The sequence below is a fragment of the Peromyscus maniculatus genome, chromosome 20, assembly GCF_049852395.1.
Source record: "Peromyscus maniculatus bairdii isolate BWxNUB_F1_BW_parent chromosome 20, HU_Pman_BW_mat_3.1, whole genome shotgun sequence".
NCBI classification, from domain to species: Eukaryota; Metazoa; Chordata; class Mammalia; order Rodentia; family Cricetidae; genus Peromyscus; species Peromyscus maniculatus.
This window is the reverse complement of record NC_134871.1, coordinates 68262226-68283928: the sequence shown is the minus strand read 5'-3', so window position 1 is coordinate 68283928 and position 21703 is coordinate 68262226. Positions and strand designations below refer to the sequence as shown.

The 21703-nt window shown below is 46.5% G+C and overlaps 1 protein-coding gene across 1 annotated transcript; it reads right to left on the bottom strand.

The window, feature by feature from the left end:
- Nucleotides 1–346: 346 nt before the first annotated feature.
- On the bottom strand, nt 347–19559 carry Spmip11 (sperm microtubule inner protein 11). Its single transcript, XM_006974373.4, has 4 exons — nt 18273–19559; nt 3075–3194; nt 1086–1230; nt 347–480 (listed from the first exon to the last, which is right to left on the bottom strand). Exons 1-4 carry the CDS (start codon nt 18349–18351, stop codon nt 432–434), a joined length of 393 nt encoding a protein of 130 aa, XP_006974435.1. The 5' UTR covers nt 18352–19559; the 3' UTR covers nt 347–431.
- Nucleotides 19560–21703: the final 2144 nt, after the last annotated feature.

The following is a 21703-nucleotide window of genomic DNA, read 5'->3' as shown; positions in this document are numbered from 1 at the left end:
AACTGGCCAGCTCTTGTCCCTGGGATATCTGGGCGGCTCTCATCTGTGACCTAATGGCTTCCTGTGGTTTTTCTGCCTGTCAGGATAGAGCGGCAGTGTCTTCAGAGGGCGTGACTGCCCTGGGTCTTTCAGCACCATGAGGACAAGTGTGTCTTCCCAGATGCTTACTCTGACCCTGTCAGGCATTAGGTCAAGACCTGTGTGGTTGTCCTTCCAGTGTTCCGGCCCCTCCACGCCTCTCCGACCAAGATCTGGCCTCCTCGGGAACCTCACACACCGGCTCTCGCAGGAGTCTGGGGCCCTGGGGTAACTCCCCGGCCTCCCACACCCAGTGTGAAGCGGTGCCTTTTAGTTCTGTTTGTTTATTGTGCTTCCTCCCGCTCGGTTCCCACTTCTCGTCAGCCTGAGAACTGGGCCACCGTCACCCCTCCTCAGTATAGAGTGAAGGTCTTATCGTTGAGAATAGAATGATCCATATATCTGGAAGAGAGAGAAAGTGTCTCAGATTCAGCCAGGCCAGGCTAAGGGGAAGGGGGCATCCTTAAAAATGGTCCTCACCGCTGCCTCTGCGCAGAATGGGCAGGGGTGGGGGTGGGGGGATGAAGTAGGGCTACCGAGGATGATTGCAGCTAATGGATGCTGGTGGGAGCAGAAACATCCTCGGGAGCCCACAGGAAAGCTAGAGATGTTGATTCTGTGCCTGTTCAGAAGTCTCTCACCCACCAAGCGAAGCAGACAGATCTCAAACTATACTGTGTGGCGACCACACTGCCCAGGGTCTGAGGCCCACTCTCCTTGATAAGCCTCAGATCTCTTCTCTGATACTCACTCCACTGCTTCTGAGACAGAGTCTCTCTATGCAGCTCTGGCTGTCTTGGAATTCTCTGTTGATCAGGCTGGGCTTGAACTCACAGATCACAGAGATCTACCTGCCTTTGCCTCCTGAGTGCTGGGATTAAAGTTGTGCATCATCACACCCAGCTTACTATCAGCTCTTTAAGTGGAGTTGAAACATACTATGGGTTTCAGTGAGGGGGGGGGGAGAACTTCCCCCAGTCTCCCACCCTGACCCGACTCAGCCTAACCTGGTCATTGGGCTTTTAATGAGACAATGGCGTGGACCCTGCATCCATGGGATGGCTTCCTCTGGACGCACGCCTGGATTTTGGGGCCGCCAGAAGCTGAAGTTCTGAGCATCAGTCACTGGGACTCTGAAGACCTGATTGGGGACTGATTGGGTGGAAAGAAAGGCAGGTTATTGAATTTCTCCAGATTCACTTTTTTTTGGTCTCAGGATAGAAAGCGCCGTCCAGCAACTTGCTGTGGCCGGAGGAAGAGGTCCTGGGAATGTGTTCACCACACCCTACCTCACTTCCGGATTCCAGCATCTCACACACTTCACGGTCAGATGGTTTAGTCTTGGTTTTTCCTGTTGCTAAGTAAGCCCATCTCTAAGATGTCCTAAGATGGTGGGAAAATAAGTAGGCAACCCACTGAGATGTGTACAAGATGGATCTACTGATTCAAGTGGTGTTTGTTTGTTTGTTATTATTTTTCAAGAAAGGATTTCTCTGTGTAACAGCCCTGAATGTCCTGGAATTCTCTCTGTAGATCAGGCTGGCCTCGAACTCACAGAGATCCTACCTCTGTCTCCTGAGTGCTGGGATTAAAGGCATGCGCTGCCATGCCCACCAATTTTCATATTTTTAAGGTTGAATTACGGCCTAATATTTTCTGGTTTGCTCTTTAGTCTTGGGAGTTTTTTTAAGTACTTAATTCATTGATGAAATGTACCATTTTTACTTCATTCTTTTCCTATTAGTTAATACGTTCGAGATGATTTTTTGCCATTAGAAACAACTTAAGTGCCCCTTTTGAACCTTTGCCTGTTTTGATCTCTGAAGTCTTTTAATTCCGGCCTAACCTATGGTGCGGGCCTCTGATCTCAGCTACCTGGAAGGCTGAGGCCGGGGGACCACAAGTTCCAGCCTGAGCAATTTAGTGAGAGCCCGTCTCAAAGTAAAAATATAAAGAAGGGCTGGTGATATAGCCTGGTGGTAGAGTGAAATGCACTGAAAGACCATGCCCGGAACAGGGTTGCGGGGACCTAGTTTGAAATAATTACAGAGTCACAGAGATATGAGAAATACTACTGGGAGATTCCCTGACCCTTAGTGGTGACATTTACAGGACCACAGTACCCTGCCGCAATTGGGGCATTAATTCACAAAGGATTCCAAGCTGTCTTGGATTGTAAGAGATCCCAAACATGCAGAGCTGCCGTTCAGTGGCCTTTGGTACAGTGACCTGTTCATTTCTGGACCCTTGTCACTGTAAGAATATTAGTTACATAAACGGAATGCAGATTGTGACCTTTTAGGGGTTGTCCTTTTCTAATGAAGCAAAATCGGAATTTACTAGAAGAGGGAGGGACGCATGGAAGGGAAGGAGGGAAGAGTCCTGGGAATGGCTTTCTCTGTCTTTCTTTTTTAATTTGTGTGTGCATGTGTGTCTGTTGAATGTTTACCACATGAGGGAGCCTTGGAGGCCGGAAGAGAGTGTCAGATCTCCTGGGGCTGGCGTTACAGGCAGTTGTGAACTGTCACATGGGTGCTAGGAACGGAACTCTGCCCCTGTGGAAGAGCAGCCAGCACTCTTGACCACTGAGCCTTCTCTTCAGCCCCAGGCATGGCTTCCTTGGGAGAACACAGTTCCTGGAAGGTTCCTACATCAGACTGTGCACATTGAGAGCCTGCCCGACTTGCTTTTCCAAAGTTCAAGGGCTCCCATTTTCTAGTGCTTGCGAGAGGTTAGCCGGCCAAAGGGACGTCCCCAAGGTCACCCAGCTTGTTTGGTGTTTCAGCTCAGTTCAAATGGCTGTGCTGGCTCCATTCCTCAGCGGTGCAGTGTGACAATAACCGAGCACTTACATTGTCGCAGCTCTGTGTCATCGTCCTCACAGTTCTGGGAGGACGCAGAACAGGACAGCATCCCCTCTTCCATCACCATATGACACCCCAGTCACTCTTTAGGGACTCAGGCTCACTTCGTGGTTTCCGCGCCAAGGTACTTACATGTTTTTAGCAGCGTCTTCCGTACAGCTTCCTGGTACCTCTCGTGGCTATTCTGGTGTACGGAATAATTACCGTCTGTTGAGATGATCGGGGGAAGCCTAGACACTCCATCCTCCAGGTCTGAAATGAGAGGGCGCGTCTTGAGTGCTTGGCAAATGGGGCTACTTTATTCTTTGATTTCCTGGTCTCCATGCCAACCAGGTGCAGAGCAGGGACCTTTCCTAGCTGCTGACATTCAATTCTCAGCATCCCAGGAGTCAAGTTATCAAGCCTGAGTTAAGGGGGAGGAAGGAAGAACTGTGCTTACAAGAATCCTTCCCCATTTCTCCCTGACTCCCAGATTTTAAGTGGCTTCCTACAGGACTCGGGATTCTGGCCAGGTATTTAGGACTACTGTAAGTGAAAAAAAAAAAAATGGCTTCTTATCTGGGCGCAGACTCTCCTGAGACTGACATGTTTATAGAACGTCAAATGGTTTGAAAGGGGAAGTTATTGTTAAGTCCTGGAGGATAAGCAGTTCCTGGGCCTGAGCAGAGTTGGGAAGGCACTTCAGGCTGCAGGATGGCAAGTGTTTCAGAAGTGTGGGAGAGTGAGGAAGCTTTCTGTTGATTGGAGCCTGGAGTGCTAGGTGATATCGAGAAGGACAAGCGTTCGGGGGACCTGGGAAGGTTTGTGTAGTGGGAGACGGTGTCCGTCATGTTCGGGGGGGGGGGGGGGGGGTTTAGCTCTTACAAAGCAGACGTCTCACAGAAGACCAGCTCTACTTCCCCATGCCTCTCAAGGCAAGGTGAAACAGGCTGGGCTTAAACACATCTGGATTTTACTTTTCTTCTGAGACAGCATCTCATTGTGTAACCCTGGCTGGGCTGGAACTTGCTATGGAGACCAGGCTGGCCTTGAACTCACACAGATCTGCCTGTTTCTGCCTCTCGAGTGCTGGGATTTAAGGCACGGTCTCTATTTTGAGGTAAAGATGAAGTTGCAAGGAGCTTTTGCTAGTGATGGTCATGGGGGGGGGGGGCGCGCGTGGTGGCATGGGGGAGGGGTGCGGTGGCGTGGCATCTCTTTTCTCCCAGCGGCACACAGCACTGTATCCTCAGAGCCAGCGGTGCCCACCGTAACGCCCAGGGCGGTAGTGTCTGCGCCTCAGAACCCTGAAGAGGAGCGGGTTGTGACGACGTGACGATGGAGAACAGAACGGCTTCGGGTGTTGTCTAGGGTCGCCCCAAGATGTCCACCCCTGTTGTCACCCAAGCGGTGGCCCCTTCTCCCCTAGCCAGGCTCCCAAGACCCAGCTCTTCACCTTCTGTTCTAAGCGTCTCTGTTCTGCTTCACAGAGCCGTGGCTCTGACCCACTCCATCCGATTTTCACTTTCCTTTCTTATTAGTGTTTGTCAGGGACTAGATCAGATTTACTGTTCCCTCTGGAAACTGTGAGGATCGCTGACTCATCTCAAGGGGGAGGGTGCTGCTTCTGCTGTGTTCTTTCCCGACTCCTCATGGTTGGTTTCCCTCTTTCCTTCCTTGGCCTCACTCCCCATTCGTCTCTCTCCTCCCTTCTCCTTTCTGTTCTCCAAAGTCGATCTTGAACGTTCTAGAACTGACGACACCACCAGAGGGAGGCCCAATTTAAATGCCCCCTCTGTAAAGCTGAAGACGTAAGAGAGGTTGGCAGTCCTGAAAGGAGTGGGGGGGGGGGCAAGAGGCAGGCGGATCTCTGTGAGTTCGAGGCCAGCCCGGTCTACAGAGTGAGATCCAGGGCAGGACAGCCAGAACGACACAGAGAAACCCTGTCTCAAAAAAAAAAAAAAAAAAAAAAAGAATGCTGCTCTGGGGATCCTGGCCTGAAGCAGGCACTGATCTGTACTTAATCGTAGGTTCCAGCAATGAGGGGTCATTTCCTGGAAATGGTATCACTTGAGCCTGGTTGCTCAGCTGCAGGCAAGGTAGAAGTAGCAATATGTCCATGGACAAGTAGCAGTGACTTGAGGAGTAATGAGGAGTCATGGCAGGCGTGTTTCTAGTGGGTGTCGGGATCCGGGTTGAGAGTAAATTATGGTTCTAAACGCAGGTGACAGCAAGAGCGCCGTCTGGTCCTTAGGCGTCAGGCTGTTCTTGAGACACAACCAGATGATGTTCTCTGTGATTTCCAAGAGTTCAGGCAGCAGGCTCTCGGCTTCCCATATGGGCGGCAGCTACGTCTGGAGTCTGCTCCCCAGTCTCACCCACTTGGATGCCTGCCACTTGAATCACGCATACACCTTGCTCCTCGGGTTCATTTGATTTTGTCTTCCATTTCTCTTTTTGTCAGACTGGGAGATATGCTTGGTAACTTACAGCTCCCCCCATAGACGTCCAGGTTTGAAAAGGCGCCTGCGGTGAAGGGTGGGTAAGAAACCTGTCATGGTCACTGAGGAATGTTCTCTATACAGGACATGATGCACGAACTCGTCTGTGATGGGGGAGCTGAATCAACATCTCGTTGGCAGGTGGTATCACAGTTCTTCACACAGCTAATTGATGCTGTCCTGAATGGTGCTTGGGAAATAGATGGTAATGACTGTAAATAGCTTCTTTTAGAACTGGGCCATAAGTTGGGGGTCACCATAAAAACCACATTTAATGCTTTGACTGCACTTTGGAGACATCCTTGGTAATATGAGAGTACGTGGGTGGACCTTGTACTCATCCTAATTAATGTTGCAGAGTTTTCGGCACTATAGGGTGTCCTGTGAGCCAGGGATGGCCCTAGAATCTAGTTATCCATACCTTGGCTCCATGCCTCTGCTGGAACCAAGGCTGGTTGGCTCCAATATTTTCAGTTGAAGAATACAGACTCAGTGACTCCTTGAAGTCTGACTTGTAGACGAAGGGTGGGTTCCAGATTCTTCGGTCCTAATGATGACAGTATCCAGCACATTATTTGCAATTGTCTTGGCATGCTGGTTTACAAACAGTAATACCTCTTGACTAGAAATTCATACAAGATCAGAATGAGAGAAAATGCTATGCTATTGTACGTAAAAACACAATGACTTGGGGGGCTGGAGAGATGGTTCAATGGTTAAGAGCACTGACTGTTCTTCCAGAGGACCCGGGTTCAATTCCCAGCACCTGTATGGTGGCTCACCACTGTCTGCAACTCCAGTTCTAGGGATGCAGCATCCTCACACAGACATACACGAAGGCAAGACACCAGTGCACATAAAACAAACACACAAATAAACAAAATACCATGACTCCTGAGCTGCCTGGCTGGCCTAGCAGTTAGGAGCGTTAGCTTACTGTACTAACCCTTGCTGTGCTGAACACATGAGAAGCAGAGTTCGTATCCTTAGACCCACAGAAAGGCTGGGTATAGCCCCATGCATGCCTGTAACTCCAGCACTGAGGGGATAAAAATGGGGTCACCGATACTTGATGGCTGCAATCCTCAACAAAAAGTGGGGGTTCCAAATTCACCAAGAGACCCTGCCTCAAAGGAGCAAGGTAGAGACAGAACATCCGGTGCCCTCCTCTGGCTTCTGTGTGAACACAGGCATACTCATCCACACATGCATGTACGCATACCATGTACATCCAGACCATACATATGTACACAAATTTTTTTTAATTTGAGAAACGAGGGGGCTGGAGAGATGGCTTAGCGGTTAAGAGTCACTGGCTGCTCTTCCAGAGGACCTGGGTTCAATTCCCAGCACCCTCATGGCAGCTCACACCTGTCTGTAACTCCAGTTCCAGGGGATCTCACACCCTCACACAGACATATGTACAGGCAAAACACCAGTGCACATAAAATAAAAATATAACTTTTAAAAAAGAAAAAAAATGACCCCCATCTACAAGGTCATATCAAATAGAAGTATTAAATCCTTGAAATTGACCTGGGCATATTAAGATGGTTTGCTGAAGTATGTTCAGAGGGCTGTTTTGTACTTACTGTCTCCCTGATGTGAGGTAATTGTCTGTGCTTTGGGAGGAAGTGGACATGAGCCCAGGGAACCAGATCCTCAGGGTATGTTTGCCATATGGGGCCAGTTCCTTTGTATCTTTAGTGGCATGCCTGCTGAGTCTGAGTGTAGGAAAACAGATGGACATGAGCAGTACACGGACTTAGTGCTTCAGGCGACTTAGGTAAAGTAGATTTTCTAGAGATCAAGAGGGCTAATACGAGTGCACCCTGCACAGCTCTGTAAAGCAGAGGCCGTTATTTTACAAAAGGAGACAGAGGCATGGAGAAGTTTAGTCATTTGCCTGAGGTCACAAACTCACACGTGGCAGAAACATGAGTTCAACTTGAGTAGCTCCGGGGACTTGATTCTTCCTGACCATACACAACCGCTCCTTGAACTAGCTCCGTCAAGGCTTCCAGGAGAGATGGAGAACTTGGACGGAAGGCATCGGTCCCCTTCCAGATGTCCACAGCGGATGCGGGGGGGAGGTTTCAGCAAGTGTGTTCGCTCACCTGGAACAGGCTTGAGTTGGATAGGGGATACGACATCATGGCCTTGATCCAGAGGGAGAGCCTTTCTGAATGTCGGATGTAATTTCCTAACGTCAGCATTGGAAGCCGAAAGGACTGGGACTGAGTTGGTCACACTCTCCTAGTGAGTTGGGTCAGCCCCACCAGGGAAGAGCAGTGAGGAAAGGCTGAGCCTCTGTAGGAAAAGTGGCCGAGAGGCAAAGTCACCAGCGTGGAAGTGGGCCCAGAGGCTTCAACCTGGTTGTGAAATGCAGGAACATCTCCCCATCTGGTTTCCTGGGGATGAAATTTTAGTGGCCCATAGCAGTTACAAGTATGTCTAGGTTTGCAAGACACCGTTCCATACGGTCATTCTATACATTACAAAAGCAGAGGGTCTCTGGCCAAGTGCCTTGTTGGTTGAACTGCGCCATACATGTTTGACAAGCCAGAACTACAGTGCCCTCTGCTGGAGTATACAGGTGGCACAGTTTGTCTCCCAGTTTATCTCGGAGAGAGACCAAGAAGCCTGGAAGATTAGATTAAGCAGAGGACATTGCAGGTAGGATTGGAAAAGCATCTCCCTCCTTCCCTCTGCCCCTCTCTGTGTGGGGGGGGGCAGGGGAGGGGCTCAAGGGACAACCTTGGGTGTCAGTTCTTGCTTTCCACCTTGCTAGAGACGAGGTCTTTCTCGTTCACCTCGGCATATGCCAGGCTGACTGAACCACACCTGTCTCTGCCATAGGGGTGATAGGAGTGTGCCCGGCTGCAACAGACTTTTATGGGAATTGAAACTCAGGTCATTAGGTTTTCCTTACAGCGCTTTACCCACCGGGTCATTTCCCCAGTCCGTTTATACTCTACATGTAAACAATTAAGTTACATGTGTCCTAGAACTCACTGCATAGCCGGATCGCCCTTACAGGCTTTCCTGTCTCAGCCTCCCAAGCACTGGGATTACAGGTATGAGTTATCACACGTGGCTCACACTGTTTAATCTCTAGAACAAAGAGGTAGACGTTATCTCCATTTACAGGCGAGGGAACGGAAGTGTGGCAAATTTGTATAGCATTAACCCTTTTACACTACACCACTCTGGGTACCTAATGGGACCCGGGCTCTGCCACTAAAGATAGATGGAAGAAGGCTCCCTATCCCCTTTCCTCTTTGGTTTGAATATCTTTAAAAAAAAAAAAAGATTTATTTTTGTTTTATATGTATGTGCGTGCCTGAGGGTATGGACACCGTGCGGTGTCCCTGGACGCCAGAGGAGGACATCTGGATCTCCTGGAATTAGAGTTATAGACATTGTGAGCTGCCATATGGGTGCTGGGAACTGAACCCAGGCAGCCAGTTCTCCAAGAACTGTATTTTTTTTTTTTTAATCAGGAGGAAAAGAAAGGAAGGATTCAGGGACTGGGGGAATATCTGACAGCATGCGTTGACTCATCTCTATGAGTTTTCATTGTGACTATAACAAGGGAACGTTGAGGAACCTCTTTTGAGTTGAATGTTTAATACACTGACACCCACTAGGAAAGGAAAAAAAACCCAACCTTCAAAGGAAAAATTGTGACAAAAATATACCATGGTAGTGAGAGCGTTAGGGAAGCGGAGCGACTGTGAATAGGTTCGCTTACGTCGTCGCTGCTGGGGAAGGGCTGGCTGAGGGGCCAAGGCACAATGTGACCCATCTGAGTCTGTAGAACAGACTGAAGAGCTAGTACAGGAGGTCAGGACAACAGTCAGGCTGCTTGGGTGGCAGAACATGCGTCCCTCTCTGTGTGCAGGAAGCACGCGCTGGGTCTCTCAGTGAGTGCCTGAAGCTGTGGGCAGCACTATATGTGCCCGCCATGCTTTTCCTGGAGGGACACACCTGGAATAAAGCTTAGCTTACAGAGTGTGCGCAGGAAGAACGTAATAACTGACAATAAAACGGTAACAGTGTTCATTTGTACACACACACACACACACACACACACACACACTGCAAAAAGTCAAAGGTCAATGGGGGGAGTCTGTTCTCTCCTTCCACCGTGTGGGTCCTAGGATTCAAACTCATATTGTGAGGCCTGGAGGCAAGCACCTTTATCTGATGAGCCATCTTTCCTGCTCCTGTTTGTTTATTCTTAATTTATAGATCGATCTGTCTGTCCATTCACCCATTCATCTGAGGGAATTTTAAAAAAATGTCATTTTTCTCCTTTCCTCCAAGTATCACCCCAGGGCTAGAGATGCTGCTCTAGAGTGCATGTGAGAAGTGCCCAGTACCCCCCAAACAACCCATCGTTAAGTATCATTCTAGAAAGTGCTATCACTCATAAAAGGACAGCAGTGACTTGACACAGGACAAAACCACCGCACACCTTTAGTGGCCAAAGCAGACACCACCAGCAATGGGATAAAATAACACCACGAGCCCCTGACTGGATGTTCTGATGTCACTTCTCAGCCCTCACCCCAATGCCTAGACTGGATCTAATGATGAGAAACATCAGACAAACCCAGGTGTAGGAACACTCTGCAAAATGTCCTGCCTGTACTCTACAGAAATGTCAGTGCCGCAAAACAAAGCAGTGGAACCGTTTCACACAGAAGGAGACCAAAGAGACGTGCTCGCTAAATGCAGAACTCAAGCCTTGATTAGACTCCTGGAGGAAACTTCTTGCTGTAAAGGACATTAATGTGACAACTGGCGAAACAGGAACATTGGACTAAAGATCGACGATAAGGAATGCTACAATATGCTAAATATCTCTGCTGTGCATAGCTGTTCTTAAGAAATGCAAGGGCTGGAGAGATGGCTCAGCGGTTAAGGGCACCTGCTGCTCTTCAAGAGGTCCTGAGTTCAATTCCCAGCAACCACATGGTGGCTCACAACCATCTGTAGTGAGATCTGGTGCCCTCTTCTGGCCTGCAGGCATATATTCAGACAGAATATTGTATACATAATAAATAAATCTTTAAAAAAAAGAAAGAAATGCAAAAAGGCAGGGTGTAGTGGTCCACACCTTTAACCCTAGGGCAAAGGCAGGAGGATCTCTGGGAGTTTGAGGTCAGCCTGGTTTATATAGCCAGTTCTAAATATTAAACCTTGCCTCAAAAAGGAAGAGAGTGGGAGCGAGAGCGGGATCGAGAGCGAGAACAAACAGAAATGTTTAGGGTAAAGAGTATGAGAAACTTTTTTGTTGTTTTTGTTTCCTGACACAGGGTTTCTCTGTGTAGCTTTGCGCCTGTCCTGGAACTCATTCTGTAGACCAAGCCGGCCTCAAACTCACAGAGACCTGCCTGCCCTCTGCCTCCTAAGTGCTGGGATTAAAAGCATGCATCACCACCCAGCAGGGATGTGTTTTTAACCTCAGATTCTGTAGTGGAGGATTCATCTAGATCTGAGCTGTGTGAACACTCTAACTTAGACTGTAATGGCCGCCACGGAAGGCAGAGTGTGAAAGAGGCCAATGGATGGGAACGGGAACTCTGTGTACAGGTTCCTCCTGGGGAGCGGAGTGTGGGGGCATGGGTCTTGGATCATAATCACTGAGGACTGGCACATGGTACAGGTCTGAAAAGATGATGGTTGAATAAGAGGCAAGAGCCTCAAAGTGGGATTCTTAATTTTCCTTCTGCTTCATCCCAGTGTGCTAACAGTCCCATCAGGGATGGGACAGTGCTTCCAGTGAAGCATCTTCTTCCGGCCAGCACTTACCCAACGGTCTAAGTTCAATCCTGGGGACCCACATGGTGGAGGAGGAGAATGGACTCCCACAAGAACTGTCCTCTGACCTCCACATCTTCTCTCCTTGACTGACAGCTGCTCCCGGAGCATTTGAGTCAGCTTTTTTGCTTATGTTTATATTTATTATTATTATATTTCTTTTTTGTTGCCTGAGCTATTTCATGGCCCCCAGAAAAAGCTTTAAGTAACCATTATAGCATATTGCTATACATGTTGATTCCTGTTAGGAAACTGTGGCTTGTTCTGCTTCTCTGATCTTCCAGCATTCACCCCACTACCTGGCTCCAGGTTTGTTTTTATTAATAAGACTCTTTAAGATTCATGTATATTTTCTTCTTCTTGGTGTGGTGACTCTCTTCTAAGTTGTGATAATTAACTTTTTTCTTTCTTTCTTTCTTCCTTTCTTTCTTTCTTTCTTTCTTTCTTTCTTTTACTTTCTTTCTTTCTTGTTTTTTTCGAGACAGGGTTTCTCTGTGTAGCTTTGCGCCTTTCCTGGAACTCACTTGGTAGCCCAGGCTGGCCTCAAACTCACAGAGATCCGCCTGCCTCTGCCTCCCAAGTGCTGGGATTAAAGGCGTGCGCCACCGCTCGGCCTAATTAACTTTCTATTACTGCCATCAAATGCTCGAGATAATCAACTTATAAAGAGAAAAGGTTTTATTTTGGCTCTCGGGTTTGGATGTACTGGTCCATGATTACTTGACTGTGGATCCCCTTGGTGAGGTAATATATTATGGCAGGGGTACAGAGTGGAGCAAAACCACTTACCCTATTGCTAAGGAGCAAAAGAGGAAGAGACAGGGATCCCACAATCCCTTTGAGCACTCCCAATGACCTAAAGACTTCTCTTAGTCACCCCAAAGGTTCACTCATCTCTCCATAGTACCACCCAGAAAACTAAGCCTTTAAGCACATGGAGCTCAGAGGGACATTTAAGACCCAAGCAACAGTGTGATAGAAAAGATAAACGTGACCATTATTTCTGAGACTAGATCATAAAAACTCATTTGTGGGGGCTGGAGAGATGGCTCAGAGGTTAAGAGCACCGGCTGTTCTTCCAGAGGTCATGAGTTCAATTACCAGCAACCACATGGTGGCTCACAACCATCCATAAAGAGATCTGGTGCCCTCTTCTGACCTGCAGGTGTATATGCAGACAGAACACTATACATAATAAATAAATAAATCTTAAAAATAAACCTCATTTGTGTTCTTTTGACTATCTGTATATCTATCATCCATTTGTCTGTCCATTCATCCATCTATCCATCATCATCATCTTTCTTCTTTCTTTCTTTCTCTCTACCAATCATCTGTCTATCATCTGTCCATCCATCCATCCATCCATCTATCTATCTATCCCCCCACCCCATATCAAGGGAAAGTTGGCTGCCACAGAAACACTCAGGCAAGCTGGCTGGTGGTGGTGCATGCCTTTAATCCCAGCACTAGGGAGGCGGAGGCAGAGGCAGAGGCAGGTGGATCTCTATGAGTTTGAGGCCAGCCTGGTCTACAGAGTGAGTTCCAGGACAGGCTCCAAAGCTACACAGAGAATCTCTGTCTCAGAAAAAAAAACAAAAAACAAACAAACAAACAAAAAAAGAAAAAAAGAAAGAAAGAAAAGAAAAAGACACACTCAGGCAGCCTATGGTGTGGCCCATATGGATAGAAATTGAGTTGTCTTGTTAATTACTAGAGAGGCTTTGGCCTCCAGACATCTTAGCAATAGCTCCTTCTGTCCAGCCCCAACTCTGGCCACGTAAGATTGCTGTTCCTTAAGAAAGACCCTGTTGCAGAGCCTTTCAGCTAAGCTGCCTCTGAAACTGGGGCAATTGTGTTTATAGGCTTAAGTCTGTATGTTTTAGGTAAGTTGCTACACAGTAATAGATAGTGAACAGTGACAGTTGGGAGGTGATATTGAAGAAGCCAGACAATGAGTAAGTAATAATAAAGATATGTAGGAAAATTTAATAAGTTAGAGGATCAACTCGGGAGGTTTCATAGCTTACGAATGAGAACTTGAAGAAGATAGGAGTGAGGGAATAATGAAAAGGAAGCACAGTTCCTCAGGAAAGAACGGCATGGATTTTTAGGATGGAAGAGCCGTGACTGTCTGTCTCAATGCATGAAAAGGGCTGCACTGCATTCCATTACAGCGTTTCAGAACACTAGGGAATAGAATCAAGACCTTTCAGAAAGAAAGGCATCTAGCTAGAGGAGTAAAGCTACCCCTTCAGAATTCCAGATGTAGAATTCTACATCTGGAGAAACTGCATGAGGCTTGAAGAAAGTCATTCTATGTTCATAAATAGAACTCTTACGCACAAAGCAAATGGTTACTTATTAAACGCTAGTTAGTTGCTCTTGCAGCGGACCTGGGTTCAGTTCCTAGTATCTTCCTGGTACCTAACAACTGTCTCTAATTCCAGTTCTAGAGGATCCAATGCCTTCTTCTGGCTTCTGGCACACAAATCTATAAATAGGCAAAATGCTCATACCCATAAAATAAAAACTAAAAAAAAATTATTAAGTGGAAGTCATCTGTCTGTATTTTTGTTTGTTTGTTTGAGACAGGGTCAGTCTGTTGGCCAAGCTTCACTTTGTAGCCCAGGCTGGACTGAATTTGTGGCATCCAGCCAAGTCTCCTGGATTCTGGGATTACATATGTATACGTGTGTGTATGTGTGTGTGTGTGTGTGTGTGTGTGTGTGTGTGTGTGTGTGAAGGCCAGAGGTCAGCTTCAGGTATCTTCTTCTATTGCTCTCTGTCTTAATTTTTATAATTTAATTTTTATGTGTATGCATGTTGTACCTGCATGTATGTCTGTGCACCTTTTGTGTGTCTGGCACCTGCAGAAACCAGGAGAGAGTGTTGGATCTGCTGGACTGGAGTTACAGATGGTTGTGAGCTGCCATGTGGGTGCTGGGAATTGAACCAGGTCCTCTGCAGAGCATCTCTGAGTCATCTCTCCCTATCCCCCCACCTCAGTTTTTTTGAGACATAGTCTCTCAATGAACTTGGACCTCACCATTCCAGTTTGGGCTGGCTAGTGAGCCCTGCAGATCTGCTTGTCTCCATATCCCCCAGTGCTGGGTTTACAGCTGTGTGTTGCCTCAGTGTGTTTTGTGGATGCTGAGGATTCAAATTCAGGTCCTTGTGTTTTCACGGCAAACACTTTATCATGGTCAGCTATCTCCCCAGCCTAGTCTGTATCTTAAGGGGGTACCTGGAATGTATAAAATTGGAGCTGAGGGAAGTAAGTAGTGGGCAGGAGTAATATATTTGAAGTCCGTTCTTTAGCCTTAAATTATATTTAGGTCACCAATTTGGCCAAACCTCTGGCGTCTGATACTACAACACCAGAATGGGTAAATAGGAGCATCTCAAAGAGGACTGCCTTGTCGGGGTCACTATTGCTGATGAAACACCATGACCAAAGCAAGTTTGGGAGGAAAGGGCTTATTTGGCTTACACTTTCATATCATAGTCCATCATTGAAGGAAGTCAGGACAGGAACTCAAACAAGGGCAGGGACCTGGGGGTAGGAGCTGATGCAGAGGCCATGGAGGATGCTGCTTACTGGCTTGCTCCCCATGACTTGCTCAGCCTGTTCTCTTGTAGAACCCAGGACCACCTGCCCAGGGATGGCACCACTGACAGTGGACTGGGCCCTCCCCCATCAATTATTAATTAAGAAAATGTCCCACAGCCAGATCTTATGGAGGCATTTTCTCAGCTGAGGTTCCCTCCTTCCAGATGACTCTAGCCTGTGTCAAGTTAACATATTTTGTTGTTCTGTGGCCCTAGCTTCCTCTTTCCACCATATTCGCCATTGTAACTGAGGACCAGCTTCCAATATTGCTGTTGCCAAATCTTTCCAGTCTTGGGGGTTAATTCTGTTCTGAGTTGCCCATGAATTTAATATCTGCTCCACATAGGGTGAATGAATATCATAAAAAATGACTGCTTCCTTAAATCTCCTCAAAGCTAATATTTCTATAGGATTCCATTTAACTTCTTCATAACCTTGGGGGTGCCTATTGTCTGCTGGTCATTCTTGTCTAGTAACTAGATAAACTAAGGTTGGTTTTCTAACAACTTTGGGATGCCCCTCTTCAGTTTTATCATGCAGTGATGCAGTAGATTCTTGTCTAAATTCCTCTGTGTCTGAGTATTTTTCTTATTGTCATTTATATGTCTTTCTAAGGCTTGTATCTTGTCAATCTACTTTTCATGTTTGGCACAAAAAACCACTATGGCTATTAAAGATAAAATATGAATTACCAGACTGGTAATTATAATTGGTATTCTGTCAATCTCAGCTAGGTTGTTTATCTTTTCATTTTCTGCTTCTATTTTCAAGCCATCTGAAGCAGCACAGATGGCTACAGGGTCCTAATTATGATATTTCTCATCCTTAATGTGGGAAAGATTTTTCCTTTTACCATTACTTGACTCTCTCCTTGAGGACTTCCCAGGTGTCTTACCAAATCTGATGGTTTCTCAGCTTGTCCACAGCTGGCATGATTCCTCTGTCTGTGCCACGAGATAGAGCGCCAAATGTTTTTTTTAACAAAATTTCAATCATTTGATTTTACCAATAAAGTCTCAGGAGCCAGATGCTGGGGTGGAAGCCTGCTAGTTCAGAGGCAGAGAAAGCACCCCGCTGACCTTCCTCCTCTGCTAATGTCCCAGAAGCCTTCTCCTTCTACCTCTTCAATCACCCTCCTCACACTGAATGGCCCTCCCTTCTCCTTCCTGTGCGTCTCTCTATCCGTCCTCCTGACTCCCTCTTACTCTCTATGGCGTTTTTCTTCATAATTCTGTGTTCACTTCCTGCCAACTGGTTGCTTGCTCCACCTCTTGACCTATGGTTGACTTTATTTAATCCTGTTGACAATATTCAAGCGGAAAGCTCTTGAATTAAAGGTATATGCTAGGGCTGAGCCACACCACAACTAGAAACAGTTTTTTTCCAGTAAATAACACAATCTTGGGGTTCACACTGTGATCAAAGATCCTGCCATAGCCGGGCGGTGGTGGCGCACGCCTTTAATCCCAGCACTGGGGAGGCAGAAGCAGGTGGATCTCTGTGAGTTTGAGGCCAGCCTGGTCTACAAAGTGAGTTCCAGGAAAGGCGCAAAGCTACATAGAGAAACCCTGTCTCGAAAAACTGAAAAAAAAAAAAAAATCCCGCAACATCTCTATGAGGCATGGCAGTCATTGTAAATATAATGCAGATCAAATATACACTCAAATTCTTTAGCAGTTCCCTATAAAATTAAAATATTTCTCAATGTTGGTAGCATCCTCAATTAGCTGACCTTGACCTTGTTTTCAAGGTCTGCTTCCTAGTGCCTACTTTACTCTTCTTTGTGTCCAGATCCTTGGAATTTACTTAATATTATTGATTGATATTATAATCAGTCTCCATTCCTTTTTCAGTGCTAATTCCCTTCTTGTTTACCTGATCAACTTCAATCAGCCTTTCACACTTGGTTCTGGAGACATTTCCTGTGGGAATATCTTGTCTCCCTCTTATTTTCCAAACCTTATAGTATCAGGTATTTACTCCTTTGAGGTTAACAGTGTATAATGAATTTAATCATATACTATATTACCGATTTTGTATGACTACTGATCTTCCTCATTAGAGAGTCAGCTACTCTATAGTTGCGATGGCTATTCTTGGTTGTCAACTTGATTATATCTCGGATGAACTACAATCCAGAAATGGAGGGCACACTTGTGATCTGGATCTTGAGACAAGAAGACAACATGCCTTTGATCTGGATCTTGAGGCTGGAAGACACAGGCCTTTAATCCAGATCTTGAGGTGGGAAGATACAAGCCTTTAATCCAGATCTTGAGGTGGGAAGATACAAGCCTTTAATCCAGATCTTGAGGTGGGAAGACACACCTTTAATCCAGATCTTGAGGTGGGAAGACACACCTTTAATCCAGATCTTGAGGTGGGAAGACACACCTTTAATCCAGATCTTGAGGTGGGAAGACACCTTTAATCTGGGCCACACCTTCTGCTGGAAGCCTATATATACACATCCATTCCTTTGCTGGCATTGGAGTCTACTTCAGGATTCCAGCACACAGAAGAGCAGCGGGGACACCCAGCCTCTTGGGACTGAGCTGCTACTTGGATTTCCATTCACAGCTAGTCATTGTCGGATTGGTTTTTGCAGCCTGCTAGTCGTTCCAATAAATTCCCTTTATATATGTATACACAGTGAGATTCATTCTGTAAGTTCCGTGACTCTAGAGAACACCGACTAATACAGTAGCAGTAGAGGTCTTCTGTCCACTTTTTTTTTGTTTTTTGAGACAGGATCTCTCTGTGTTGCTTTGTGCCTTTCCTGGAACTCACTTTGTAGACCAGGCTGGCCTGGAAATCACAGAGATCCGCCTGCCTCTGCCTCCCGAGTGCTGGGATTAAAGGTGTGCGCCACTACCGCCCGGCTTTCTGTCCACTTTTTTTTTTTTCTTCGAGACAGGGTTTCTCTGTGTAGCTTTGTGCCTTTCCTGGAACTCACTTTGTAGACCAGGCTGGCCTGGAAATCACAGAGATCCGCCTGCCTCTGCCTCCCGAGTGCTGGGATTAAAGGTGTGCGCCACTACCGCCCGGCTTTCTGTCCACTTTTTTTTTTTCTTCGAGACAGGGTTTCTCTGTGTAGCTTTGTGCCTTTCCTGGAACTCACTTTGTAGACCAGGCTGGCCTGGAACTCAGAGATCCACCTGGCTCTGCCTCCGACTGCTGGGATCAAAGGTGTGCGCCCCCACTGGCGTCTGGTTGAAACTATGTATCTTAAAAAGAAGATGAAATAACAAAGTGAAGCTGAATGGCTACTGTCCCCGCTGTGTACATTTAACTATGGCAATAGTTGATAATGAAAGATACATCTCTAAGCCTGTGAGGAAAGGAAATGACTAGGAAGTGTCTAGGAAAGGCATGGCCCTTTGTCCCACTGCACTAAATTCTCCTTACTTGTTTCTTTGGTTGCGTTTCTCTTTTTAGACCGAAGGGACTGTTGGTATCCTAATAGATATAAGTTGAAGAAAGCCATCTCAGCGCCTCCTTCTTTTCAGAATGTCTACTCCGGAGCACTGGGTTCTAGTAACCATGGTAATGTCCTGAAGAATTACCATAACTGACATTACCTTTGGCCAGTGAGGCACAGGATTTATAGGTCACCATGGAGTTGGAATTGAGTGGGCTAAATAATTTCAAAATACTTGAGAAATCAAGTATTATTACCTTTTCAAAAGGGTATTTGTGTGGTAGTGGCGGTGCATGCTTTTAATCCCAGCACTGAGTAGGCAGAAGCAGATGGATCTCTGTGAGTTCGAGGCCAACCTGGTGTACAGCTCAAGTTCCAGGATAGTCAGAACTGTTACACAGAGAAACCCTGTCCTGAAAAACAGCGATGACAACAAAAACAGTCCTTTTTTATTCTCTGAAAATGTCATACATTTGTACAATGTACTTTGATCATAAACATATCTGCTGCTTCCCTTCAATGCCCCCCAAAGGGCCTCCATCTTGTCTCCTTCCTAACTTCACTATGTAGCTCTGACTGTCCTGGGACTCACTCTGTAGACCAGGCTGGCCTCAAACTCACAGGGATCTGCCTGTTTTGGCCTCCCGAGTGCTGGGATTAAAGGTGAGTGCCAAGATGCCTTGCCTGCTTATCAAGTTATTTTAAATTCCTAATCTGAAATTCCAAAATTCCACCATGAGTACCTGGTTCAGATGCTTCCAGATTTTGCTTTTCTTGTTGTTTTTCAACCTTGAACAGAACATAGTAGGTAAGGCTCAGGTTTTACCTTTGGAGGGCTAGGCTTCAGAGATGTTCACTGTTTGCTGTCAGATTTGGGTGCCGGAGGCCAGCACCTCTCCGGAGGCCCTTGCCTTTGGTCTCCCCTGCTGTCTCCGGTTTTCCTCGCTTGCTTCAGGTTTATCGTACTGCAAAAAGAGCTGTGTATACGAGCAACAAGACGGTCTTGATCCTCCTCCCACAGGGTCTGAGTCTTGCAATTCTTTCACTTGCAATCCTGTTATTATACTGGAATTTTATGATATGTCCATAAGATTGGAGGGCATGGGAGAAGTAGTGTGTAATTTTATTATTAGGTTGCTGCCCAGTCCTGTATGTGTAGGTAGTATGTGTGTGCACATGCATGTGAAGGCCAGAGGTTGACATTAGTCTCTTTCTCTATTGTTATCCTATCTATCTATCTATCTATCTATCTATCTATCTATCTATCTATCTATCTATCTATCTATCTAATCTATCCATCCATCCATCTATCTATTTTTGTGGTGTTTTTTTTTTTTTTTTTTTTTGAGACAGGGTTTCTCTGTGTATCCTTGACTGTCCCGGAACTCATTCTGCAAACTAGTCTGGCCTCAAACTCGGAGATCCACCTGCCTTTACCCCCTGAGCTCTCTCTCTTCCCAGTTCTGGAATTACTGGTGTGGTGCCCAGTTTTTTCGTCAACTCCTCAGCTAAAAGGGGAAGATCTTGTCTCCATGAATCCTCAGACCGAATGCCCCTGAAAAACAGTTTTTCTGACCCGGGTTCTCATCCTTACGCACAAGGACAACACCGACTGGCCATCTCTCCAGCTGGCCTTCACAGTCTTCTAATGAGCTTGTTCTTCACTGGGCAGTGACCTGAAGTGCTTAATATTTCTGCTACTTTACATAGTAGAGCAAGGGTAGAGAAGACTGAAGCTGGCCAGTTCCTTTCTCTCATGGTTAGGCTTTGGTAAAAGTCAAGTTTTATTTAATACTTATCATTTGAGGGTCAGTGAGATGGATCAGTGGGCAAAGGTGCTCGCCACTAAGCCTGACGATTTTGTGTTCAATCTTTGGATCCCATGGTAGAGAGAACACCTTGAAGTTGCCCTCCGACCTCTAGCCTTACACTGTGACATGTGCAAGCCTGCATATACAAGCACATGTACACACACTAATTTTTGTTTTTGGGGGGGTGTGTTTTTCAAGACAAGTTTTCTCTGTGTAACAGCCCTGGCTGTCCTGGAACTCACTCTGTAGACCAGGCTAGCCTTTAACTCAGAAATCAGCCTCCCTCTGCCTCCTAATGCTGGGATTAAAGGTGTGCAACAACACCACCTGGAATTTGCTATGTAGACCAGGCTGGCTTTGAACTCAGAGATCTTCCTGCCTCTGCCTCCTGAGTGTTGGGATTAAAGGAGTGCACCACTACACCCTGCCCTACATCTCTAATATTTTATAGACATAATGAGCTTGATAGGTATGTGCTGCACGAATCCTAATTGGTTTTAATAATAGAAACCTGGAGCCAGATATCGGGGTAAATGCTGAAAGATCAGAGGAAACAAGGCACAGTCACTTCTCACCTCACCAACTCCTCAGCCAAAAGGGAAGTTCTTGTCTCCATGAATCCTCAGACTGAATGCCCCTGAGTCCTCAGCCGAAAGGACCGAGTTTCTGTCTCCTCCTGCCTTACATGCCTTTCTCTGCCCAGCCATATCATTTCCTGTCTCAACCTTCCTAGTGCTGGGATTAATGGTGTGTGTGCTTCCCAAATACTGGGAGCAAAGGCATGAGATCACAAGTACTGGGATTAAGGGTGTGTGCCACCACTGCCTGGTTTTGTTTCTCTTTTAAACTGGATTAATCTCGTGTAGTCCAGGGTGGCTTTGAACTCACAGAGATCCAGACAGATCTCTGCCTCCCCAGTTTTAGCCAGGATTAAAGGTGTGTGCCACTATTGCCTGGCCTCTATGTTTAATGTAGTGGCTGGCTCTGTCCTCTGATCTTCAGACAAATCTTATTTTTTTTTTTTTTTTTTTTTGGTTTTTCGAGACAGGGTCTCTCTGTGTAGCTTTGCGCCTTTCCTGGAGCTCACTTGGTAGACCAGGCTGGCCTCGAACTCACAGAGATCCGCCTGGCTCTGCCTCTCAAGTGCTGGGATTAAAGGCGTGCGCCACCACCGCCCGGCTGGCAAATCTTATTTTGTTAAAGTGCAAACAAAATATCAACTCAGGCATGGAAGAACAGGTGCAAAGCTGAGCCCAGAAGTTCACAAGTTCAATACCTGCCTGAGCTATAAAGTAAGTTCAACACCAACTTAGCCAATTTAAATAACAAGTCACCAGGCGGTAGTAGCTCATGCCTTTAATCCCAGCACTGGGAGGCAGAGGCAGGCGGATCTTTGTGAGTTCCAGGCCAGCCTGGTCTACAGATCGAGATCCAGGAAAGGTGCAAAGCTACATAGAGAAACCCTGTCTCAAAAACAAAACAAAACAAAACAAAAAAACAAGTCACAACAGGGCTGGATACATCTAGGTGGCAGTGTACTTGCCCAGCAGAAGCAGAAGGATCTAAATTCAATCTCCATTGGCGTTGGAGGGAGAAGCCCAGGGATC